An 11,431-nucleotide genomic window follows, 5' to 3' on the forward strand; every position below is an offset into this window, starting at 1 on the left:
AAGTGAAACCACTCCTCCCCCAATACAGCCACTCATTACCAAAACAAGTTGCTCTCCACCTTGATCCTGGTTGATGTGTCAACAACTATCTGCAAATGATGAGCAGTCAGCAGTTCACACACCAAGTAGACTACTGGGAAGATAGGCAGCCCTTAAAGTAGGTGACCCTAGCTAGCAAAAATACAGTACCAGACAACAACAGATAAAGAGACAAAAAAAATCCTACTTATCACACCTGGAGATATCAGGAGTCCTCTAGCTATAGAATGAAGCATGCAGGATATGAAGGATATGAGAAAAGCAAGGAGACTAAAACCCCTGAAAGCTCTTCTTCAGTCTAAAAGGGCAAGAGAGAAGATGAGAGGAAAGAGTGAAACTAGGCCTTAAATATATATTTCTCTCTCTCTCCCACTCTTTCTCGCTATCTGGCTTTGTCTCTCTCCCTCTGTCTCTCTTTCTCTCTCTGTCTCTGTCTCTCATTCTGTGTTACAGAGCTTCTCCCTCCAGCTGCACTGAAACAGCTAGGAGCACTTGTGTCACATCTGTCTGTCAGCTCCAGTCTCTCAGCGGAGCCAGAAGGTCGTTAAATTACCACCAATACCATCATGTTCTTAATTAGCACCACAGTCATTCCAGAAGAGGATTAGAGGGAGGGAGAGGAGAAGGGATAGAGGGGTGGAGAGATACAGAGAGTGAGCAGGAAAGATAACTAGATATGACACAGAGAGCAAGAAAGAGTGATGAATGAAAGAGCCAGAAAGCGCGAGAGAGAGAGAGAAGAACGGGGGGAGAGAGAGAAGAACGAGGGGAGAGGGACAGAGAGAGAGCGGGATGGGAGAGAGAGAGAGAAGGACGGGGAGAGAGAGGGAGAGCGAACTCGTTAGTGTTTGTTCTGTGGCGATGTCAGCTTGTCTCCAACACTAATGACTGTAATTATACACACACTGATTGGGTTAGGCCTATAATTACACATTCACACACACATACAAACACACACAGTGACACTTACACACACAAACAAATACACATAAGTGTATACAGGCCCAGTGCCAAACACACAGCAACCAAGCGTGTTCCACTGGTTTAAGTGTGTGAACATAAATCTATCAGCCTCAGCCTCTGTGTTGATGAGATGTTTTACAGCCTGATGAAGGCTCTGGTTAAAACCAGAACAACATGTTGGTAAACATGGAGATACAAGAGGGTTTCTGTGGACATTGTTCAACTCTCTATATCTCTCTATATATATCTCTCTATATATATCTCTCTATATATATCTCTCTATATGTATTCCAATAGCTTTATTTATATTTCTGATAACACAAACAGCTTATTAATCACATGTAACGAATCCCATGATATGCATGGATGTTAACCATTATGAATAACCCAATATCCATGCAGATGTGTGCTATTCTGTGACAAAACACATGAGTTATTCACGTACAGGTTTATCACAGGTAATACGTGTCCCATATAGGTATTTAAAACAGCTGGACTTCCATATAACCCTGGAGAAGGTACAGTAGGGTTCTGTATGCAGATGTTCTTCTCTAATGAAGGACACCTATTGTTGTCTTAAGTTTAAGTCATTATTGTCCTCTATGTGCCCGTGTCTCGACCCCACTGAGCTGTTTAATATTGATTGAGATAAAGCAGGTCGATGTGGTTCATGAGACTACATTTCAGAGACGTATCGCTGTGACTTCTGATCTATGTTCATCTTCATAATGGGCTCCTAGCATCTTGGCTTCTTCTTTAAGTTGTTGCTAATAGGAGGTGCGTGTGAGTGTGTGTGTGTGCGCGCGCTCACTGGCACGCGTGCGTATGGAGATTGTTATTCATTAGCAATATGATGACTACGTTAAACAAGTCAAGCATGATCCCCTGCCTTTTCATTCACTGCTCTTTATCAACATGAGATACAGACCCTTAGTTCCTCTTGACAAGAAAATGAAGATTGGGGTCCTTTGCAGTAGTCTAATAGGCTAAGGAGTCTTGGCTTGACGAGAGGGCTAGTAAAAGTATTTACAAGGCTTGCATGCTAATGTTACTACCCTCCTAACTGGACCCATCGGTGCATGAAAGCCACAGCACAGGACTGGGAGAGTACTGACACACACACACAGTCAGGACAGGCAACCATTATTTTACTGTACGTCGTTCATTTAATGGACATTCCTCACTCAGTCTCCGAGGATCTGGAGATATCAGAGGGAACATTTGTTTGTAATTTCCCAAAAATGTTAATAAATTGTTAAATGTCTTCTATATGATTTAATGAATTCTGAAATCCATTTAGCTCCGTCCTCCATCTATGTTCAGAACATATCTTGATGTGCTTTATCAAGATGTTTGCCAATTTGTTGTTCTTTGCCCTGAATTTGTAAAGCAAAGTACATTTGATGAAAATATTTTGTTAGACAAGTGCACATGTTTATCATTGAAATATCAACTTTATGCTTTTCAACTCTGTTATGTGTAACAATGTTTAACAATGTTCTTTCCTCTGTGTGCTCGTGTGTGTGCGCGTGTGTGTGTGTGTGTGTGTGTGTGCGTGCGTGTGTGCGTGTGCGTGTGTGTGTGTGTGTGTGTGTGTGTGCAGGGAGAGGGAGAGCTTTGTGACCACCAACCTGAGTCGGATCCAGTACATGCAGGTCAGACTGAGAAGCAACCTGGAGGCTATAGGCTTGCTCAACAAACAGGTAAGAACACACACACACACATACTGGGTCCATCTGGCCCAACACAGACTCACACACACAGACCAGCCCACCTGCTGTGTAGTTCAGACTGAAGAAGAATCCTTAAAGCGTCTGACATCAAACACACACACATCCATTTCCTCTGAAGGAGGGAGGAAAGAGAGAACCAATCTCATCAGTAGATAACGGTGACGTTTCTTTATCACTAAATGATTCTCTTTCATGCCAGAGAGAGAAGTATCAATATGGTGTTGTAGCCCATCACTCTCTGACGGGGAAGAGAAATGGTATGCTGGGATAAAAGACAGAAAGGAAGAACAGAAGAATCTCCTGACCAAAAGAGAAGTGCACCGTCATTTATCTGGGTTGTCACTTCACAAGAGAAATGGTCAACAAATCCACAACGTGCAGGAAGAGGAATGTTTATTTTCTCTCCTCTTCCTCTTCTTGAACAAAGCTTCTAGAATCAATCACCTGGCTGTTGTGAATGTTTTGGGTTTGAAAGGTATCAGCAGCATGTCAACTGTTTTGCTCTAGAGTTGTTTAGTATAGTTATAGCCAGTGTTGTAGTACTCAAATCCAGTCTCGATATCGCATATTGAGCTTCTTGGTCTTGTCTCGGTGTCGGATACATTGGTACTCGGTCTTGATTCGGACAGTGAGGACTAATCATTTCTTTGCGAGACCAGCTGATTAAAACATGTATTATCAGCTTCCATTCAGTCAGAGCATATAACCACTTTGCCAGGCCAAATATATACACTCCTTTCTTGAAACATGAATATCTTATGGCCTATTGAAACCTGGGATTTACTCTAAACATTAGTCCTTTACTTTCATTACATTTCCTTGACTCGCTGGTGGGGTGGAGTGGTGGAAATTGTAGGAAAGTTGTGCGCTCACTATTAGTAAGAGGAGACAGGGTGAATTATAACAGTCTTTATATCTATTATAGTGGAGAACCTGTTGGGCCTTCAGTGTGTGACAGGTTAGTACAGTGGTGAACCTATAGACCTTCAGTGTGTGACAGGTTAGTACAGTGGAGAACCTATAGACCTTCACTGTGTGACAGGTTAGTACAGTGGAGAACCTATAGACCTTCACTGTGTGACAGGTTAGTACAGTGGTGAACCTATAGACCTTCAGTGTGTGACAGGTTAGTACAGTGGTGAACCTATACACCTTCAGTGTGTGACAGGTTAGTACAGTGGTGAACCTATAGACCTTCACTGTGTGACAGGTTAGTACAGTGGTGAACCTATAGACCTTCAGCGTGTGACAGGTTAGTACAGTGGTGAACCTATAGACCTTCACTGTGTGACAGGTTAGTACAGTGGTGAACCTATAGACCTTCAGCGTGTGACAGGTTAGTACAGTGGTGAACCTATAGACCTTCAGCGTGTGACAGGTTAGTACAGTGGTGAACCTATAGACCTTCAGCGTGTGACAGGTTAGTACAGTGGAGAACCTATAGACCTTCAGTGTGTGACAGGTTCCTGATTCTGAAAGGACAGCCTGGGTCTGAGACACCTCATTGTGTGTGGTTTTGTGTTTAATAGCCTGGGTCTCAGACACCTCATTGTGTGTGTTTAATAGCCTGGGTCTCAGACACCTCATTGTGTGTGTTTAATAGCCTGGGTTTCAGACACCTCATTGTGTGTGTTTAATAGCCTGGGTTTCAGACACCTCATTGTGTGTGTTTAATAGCCTGTGTCTCAGACACCTCATTGTGTGTGTTTAATAGCCTGGTTCTCAGACACCTCATTGTGTGTGTTTAATAGCCTGTGTCTGAGACACCTCATTGTGTGTGTTTAATAGCCTGGGTCTCAGATACCTCATTGTGTGTGTTTTTGTGTTTAATAGCCTGGGTCTCAGACACCTCATTGTGTGTGTTTAATAGCCTGGGTCTGAGACACCTCATTGTGTGTGTTTAATAACCTGGGTCTGAGACACCTCATTGTGTGTATTTAATAGCCTGGGTCTCAGACACCTCATTGTGTGTGTTTAATAGCCTGGTTCTCAGACACCTCATTGTGTGTGTTTAATAGCCTGTGTCTGAGACACCTCATTGTGTGTGTTTAATAGCCTGGGTCTCAGATACCTCATTGTGTGTGTTTTTGTGTTTAATAGCCTGGGTCTCAGACACCTCATTGTGTGTGTTTAATAGCCTGGGTCTCAGATACCTCATTGTGTGTGTTTTTGTGTTTAATTGCCTGATTCTCAGACACCTCATTGTGTGTGGTTTTGTGTTTAATAGCCTGGGTCTGAGACACCTCATTGTGTGTGTTTAATAGCCTGGGTCTCAGACACCTCATTGTGTGTGTTTAATAGCCTGGGTCTGAGACACCTCTGTGTGTGTTTAATAGCCTGGGTCTGAGACACTTCATTGTGTGTGTTTAATAGCCTGGGTCTGAGACACCTCATTGTGTGTGTTTTTGTGTTTAATAACCTGGGTCTCAGATACCTCATTGTGTGTGTTTAATAACCTGGGTCTCAGATACCTCATTGTGTGTGTTTAATAACCTGGGTCTCAGATACCTCATTGTGTGTGTTTAATAACCTGGGTCTCAGATACCTCATTGTGTGTGTTTAATAGCCTGTGTCTCAGACACCTCATTGTGTGTGTTTAATAACCTGGGTCTCAGATACCTCATTGTGTGTGTTTAATAACCTGGGTCTCAGATACCTCATTGTGTGTGTTTAATAACCTGGGTCTGAGACACCTCATTGTGTGTGTTTAATAACCTGGGTCTGAGACACCTCATTGTGTGTGTTTAATAGCCTGGGTCTGAGACACCTCATTGTGTGTGTTTAATAGCCTGGGTCTGAGACACCTCATCGTGTGTGTTTTTGTGTTTAATAACCTGGGTCTCAGATACCTCATTGTGTGTGTTTAATAACCTGGGTCTCAGATACCTCATTGTGTGTGTTTAATAACCTGGGTCTCAGATACCTCATTGTGTGTGTTTAATAACCTGGGTCTCAGATACCTCATTGTGTGTGTTTAATAACCTGGGTCTCAGACACCTCATTGTGTGTGTTTAATAGCCTGTGTCTCAGACACCTCATTGTGTGTGTTTAATAACCTGGGTCTCAGATACCTCATTGTGTGTGTTTAATAACCTGGGTCTCAGATACCTCATTGTGTGTGGTTTTGTGTTTAATAGCCTGGGTCTCAGGCACCTCATTGCGTGTATCTTGTGTTTAATAGCCTGGGTCTCAGGTACCTCATTGCGTGTATCTTGTGTTTAATAGCCTGGGTCTCAGACACCTCATTGTGTGTATCTTGTGTTTAATAGCCTGGGTCTCAGACACCTCTTAATCTGCTGTGTGAATCATTACACATATCGATCCAGCCGTCCGCTCCTACACAGAACACTTAATGAGGACGCCAACACACACCTAGACAGACAGGCAACCTCCCACTCAATTTCACCAGCCGCCATCTGCCACACACACGCCTATCCATGTCCTTGTCAAACGACTAATGAAATGTCTTACTTCATTCTGCAGCTAGAGAACTCCAGATGAAGCTCAATTATAGCTGTCTAATCTCCATAGAATAACACATGTTTAATTTCCATAGATTAGTGGCTCAGAATAATAGCTAATCTCCTTTCTTCATTTGGATATTGAATGTGTTGTTATTGCTTCTGCTAAGAGTAGTAGACAGCCTTCACACTGGTCACCAGTGGGTTTTAGCCTATGATCAGCTAAACCAATCACACACACTCCACCCACCTAGACGGAACCAGTTCAGGGTTAGAGACTCGTGCAGGGATTTTTAATTAGCAAACGTCTCGTCTTTGTAAACATGATGGAAAATGAAACATGTCCCGAAGAATGTTAGAGTTAATTAGTTAATTTACATCATACTGTGTTTTCGCAGACACATAACTGTGGTTTGATTTGGGCTGGGTGGGGGAGGTGACATTTTCATATGAAGGTATTACTGGATTACAAACTGTGGGTTGGAGATTTGGCTGAGGTTTTGGACAAGGCAGGGGATATGGCATTTTGCAGGGCTACAGATAAAGTTGGTCTTAGATTCTACTGGATCTGTGGATATACAGGATAGGTGGAAAGAGTTTACACCTTATTTCTTCAACTTATTCAGGCTGTTTCAGATCGGAGGAATCATCAACAGGTGAGAGAAGGAAGGGAGTAAGATTTCAGTTTCGGTTCAAACACACACATGAATAGAAAGATTGGAAGCCCCACATCTGATAGACATATTTCCTAATAATCCCAATACTGCCGCCTGTCTGTCTTTTCTGTGAACGAGGGATGGGATAGAGGGATAGGGGAGGAGAACAGTGGTTTTCAACCGGTGTGCCGCGTCACACTGGTGTGCCTTGAGAAACTCTCAGGGGTGCCTCATCATACTGGTGTGCCTTGAGAAACTCTCAAGGGTTCCTCATCACACTGGTATGCCTTTAGAAACTCTCAGGGGTGCCTTGTCACACTGGTATGCCTTTAGAAACTCTCAGGGGTGCCTTGTCACACTGGTATGCCTTTAGAAACTCTCAGGGGTGCCTCATCACACTGGTATGCCTTGAGAAACTCTCAGGGGTGCCTCATCACACTGGTATGCCTTGAGAAACTCTCAGGGGTGCCTCATCACACTGGTGTGCCTTGAGAAACTCTCAGGGGTGCCTCGTCACACTGGTATGCCTTGAGAAACTCTCAGGGGTGCCGCAAAACTTTACATTATCTTTTTTTTAACTCACTTGTAAACGTGACAAAATGAACATGGGATTTTGGCTTAGGAGCACCTGTGGTGCTGGCACCAGATATGGGCAGCATTTCTGTTGATGTATTTGAAATATGTATTTCAGTTACTTCTGGGTATTTTGTAACAAGATGCTTTTGAGAGCTGTAATTTGTATTTTCTAAATATAAAATACATTTCTATACCATTTTGGCCCCCTTTCACCCTGCATCAGAAGTCCGAAGGCACTATTGTGTGAAATGAGCGTAGCCGGTTAGGAGAATTAGGTTAAGCTGTATCCCATCTAGACATGACCCCATAACAAGGCCAAAAATAATACCCAGTGTGCTTTGCAGTTCATTTTCACATAAACATTTACATTTTGGTCATTTAGCAGACATTCTTATCCAGAGTGACTTAATTAAGGTAGTCAACTAAGGTAGTTAAAAAATAACATACAGTATCACAGTCATAGCAAGTAAAAAGGTTCTGTAAATGTTGCTGAGAATGTTGTTGCTGTTTGGGCCAGATACTTGCAAAACATAGATTTTTTTCATTGAACTAGGCAAGTCAGTTAAGAACAAATGATTATTTACAATGACGGCCTACACCGTCCAAATCCATTTTGAAATGCAGAAAACCTTTACAAACCGCTGGTCTCTAGAGCTTTACTATTTTACCGGAGCTAGGCCTACATATTTTTCTTTCTATTGAATATTTACGGGACGCTCTTAAAGGGGTACACACAAATGAAACCTATTTAAATTAATTTAATCGATTCCTTTTGTGGGTCACAGGAAATTGATGATTTGCAGTATGGATCAGATGAGATGGAGGTCATTACCACTAAATGCATTATTAGGAAAAGTTTAGGTGTGCCACAGAATGTTTTATCCCATCAAAAAAGGTTAGGAACCACTGGCTAGAGTACAGAGATGTAATGGAAATGTTACTGTGTGAGTCAGACCTAGGTTCAAATACTATTTCAAATAAGTATTTGAAAATAATTTCAAATAATAGGCTATTTATCTGAAATGCTTTGAAAATACTTGAAAATACTTCCAATTGAAGTAGTTAATTCGGACCACATTAGTTGAAAATGCTCAAATACACAGAAAATAATAATAATAATAATATTCAAATACAAGAGCAACTTACAATTAGTGCATGCATAATGGTGAAAGAATCCTTAATGGTGAAAAAGCCACATACGTTTGCGAAATTACAACAACAATTGTTTGTTGCTGCAAAGAATGAACACTATTTTTTCAGCCTCTGATGTCATTGCCCACGTTGTGCACAATGTGTACTGCAGTGTTTTTTTTTACTGGGTTGTTGGGTTGTGCAACACTCCTCACCTCTGCTTTGTCAACCAAAAAAAAACGATAACAACGGCCGTGGGGCGAGTACTTGGGGGGGAGTGTGTTATTCAGATACTCTTTGAATAGGAAGTGTGTGTGTGTGTGTGTGTGTGACATCGGTCTTTAACCTTAGCTTCTATACCGACACACACTCACTCTTACGTACACATGTCTGAGGAACAGATGGGGAAGAGTGTCACTGTCACTATAGACTCTCTCTGTCCATGTGTATGTTTTTCATCTCTGTCTGCTTACCGTACAGCTCAAAATAACCAGGAATCAGCCAGCTCCTCTCTCTCTCTCTCTCTCTGATCACTGTGTCATTGCAGATCTCACACATTGACATGCATCTTACCTACCAAAACACACCTTAAACTTGCCAGTTACGTACAAAAAATGATCTCAAGTTTTGGATATGATTGTTTTTGGAGCCCAGTTCCATTCTGACCATGCCTGATGAGTTTTGTGTTGACAGTGTGTAGGGTCGTAAACCCATTTCTCTCATCTCTGACTGTCTCTGTTGTTTTCTGGTTACATCTACACCATGATGACAGCTCTCAGGAACATTTAACAGCTTTCCTCTCTTCTACCCTCCACATTCCCCTCGCTTTTTCTCTCTTTCTCTCTCTTATTCTCTCTCACCCTCTCTCTCAAACTCTCTCACTCTCTTTCTCAAACTCTCTCTTTCTCAAACTGTATCTCTCTATCTCTGTCTCTCAAACTCTCTCTCTTTCCCCTAGCTGAGTGCTCTGGGAGGAGAGAACGAGAGATTGCGTCTGCAGCTAGAGGAGGAGAGAGCAGAGCGCAGACGAGTGATATCGCCAACCAACCACCGGAGGGGTACCTCCCCCCTTCCCCTCTCCCTCACCCATGGATCTTCCTGCTCCCTTCCCTCCCTCTCCCCCTCTCTGGATAGAGACACAGGATACCCTCCCCCTGCCTCCCACCTTTCCCCCTCCCCTTTTCACCACCCCCCCAGCCCCAGTCCCAGGCCAGGGGAGAAGGACACTGCCCTGACCCGAGCAGAGTTGAGCGTGGCTGGGCCGCGGGAGCCAGGCGAGGCCCAGGCTGTTAATGAGGCCTACTGGGTGAGGAGGGTGGGAGAACTATCAGTACAGTTGCAGGACAGAGAGCTCTACTGGTCAGGTAGGATCAACCACCTCGCTACAGAGATACGACAGACCAAGGACGCTTCGCCCCTCACCTGACCTCCCGCTGACCTCTAAACCCTGTTCCCTGACCTCTAATGCCTGACATCTCTTCCTTGTTTGGTTGTTGTTTTGGATGGGTTCAGTTATGAAGCCATATCATTGTCTCTGATCACTGTATGACTGTGTACCATGTGCCAAACTCTATTTTGAGTTTGCGTGTCATTTGTGGTTAGTGCCGTGTGTGAGTGTGTTCCTGCACTCGTACAGTGCCTTGTAACATGGAGACTATTGTAGTAATATTGGTAGTTATTGTTGTCTCTCTGAGTTCCAGTTTGTTAATAAATCCACATTTTAAAAAAATCCCGTTTTATGTTTAAAGTTGTCACTGAAAGCCAGATAGTTGAGACTGTAGGCCAGATAGTTGTCACTGAAGGTCATATAGTTGAGACTGTAGGCCAGATAGTTGTCACGGAAGGTCAGATAGTTGAGACTGTAGGCCAGATAGTTGAGACTGTAGGCCAGATAGTTGTCACTGTAGGCCAGATAGTTGTCACTGAAGGTCAGATAGTTGTCACTGTAGGCCAGATAGTTGTCACTGAAGGCCAGATAGTTGAGACTGTAGGCCAGATAGTTGTCACTGTAGGCCAGATAGTTGTCACTGTAGGCCAGATAGTTGTCACTGAAGGTCAGATAGTTGTCACTGTAGGTCAGATAGTTGTCACTGAAGGCCAGATAGTTGTCACTGTAGGCCAGGTAGTTGTCACTGTAGGCCAGATAGTTGTCACTGAAGGCCAGATAGTTGTCGCTGTAGGCCAGATAGTTGTCGCTGTAGGCCAGATAGTTGAGACTGTAGGCCAGATAGTTGAGACTGTAGGCCAGATAGTTGTCACTGAAGGCCAGATAGTTGTCACTGTAGGCCAGATAGTTGAGACTGTAGGCCAGATAGTTGAGACTGTAGGCCAGATAGTTGTGACATGGAAGCCAGTGTTGGCTAAACAAGACCTACATGTGACAGAAAGGGAGGGAGGGATTCACTGTGGGATTCACTGTGATAATGATAATGGCTGAACACATAACATGATCTTTCCTCAGACCTCTCTCTTTCCCTCTGTCTATTCAAAGAGAAACATTGAGGCGTGCAGCCACAGACTCTTTCCTTCTCTCTCTCCCTCAATTCAATTCAATCCAATGGGGCTTTATTGGCATGGGAAACATATGTTTACATTGCCAAAGCAAGTGAAATAGATAATAAATAAATAGTGGAATAAACAATAAAAAATGAGCAGTAAACATTACCCTATCTCTGTCTCTCTCTCTCTTTCTTTCTCTCTCAGGATTCTCCATTTTAATGAGGCAGAGCTTGGCTTGTTAGTGGTATCGCTGTCACAGTCAAAAATACACCGCTTTTATGCACCAACACACACACACACACACACACACACACACACACACACGCACATGCTCTCACACACATATAGACTCACACACCAGAGCACAGTCATT

The 11,431-nt window shown here is 43.2% G+C and overlaps 1 protein-coding gene across 3 annotated transcripts in view; it reads left to right on the plus strand.

Moving 5' to 3' along the window:
• LOC109878541 (golgin subfamily B member 1) overlaps window positions 1-11,154 on the plus strand; it is a 163,341-nt gene extending 152,187 nt beyond the window's left edge. For 2 of the 3 annotated variants that reach the window (XM_031796515.1, XM_031796516.1), the window contains exons 30-31: window positions 2,606-2,705; window positions 9,518-11,153. In XM_031796515.1, coding sequence (XP_031652375.1) covers window positions 2,606-2,705; window positions 9,518-9,985 — 568 coding nt within the window. In that variant the 3' untranslated portion in view covers window positions 9,986-11,153. Of the gene's footprint in view, window positions 1-2,605; window positions 2,706-9,517 lie in introns of all 3 variants that reach the window. The other variant, XM_031796517.1, reaches the window with a different exon arrangement.
• The last annotated feature ends 277 nt before the right edge of the window (window positions 11,155-11,431 follow it).

The sequence above is a fragment of the Oncorhynchus kisutch genome, linkage group LG18 (genome assembly GCF_002021735.2).
Source record: "Oncorhynchus kisutch isolate 150728-3 linkage group LG18, Okis_V2, whole genome shotgun sequence".
Lineage (NCBI taxonomy): Eukaryota > Metazoa > Chordata > Actinopteri > Salmoniformes > Salmonidae > Oncorhynchus > Oncorhynchus kisutch.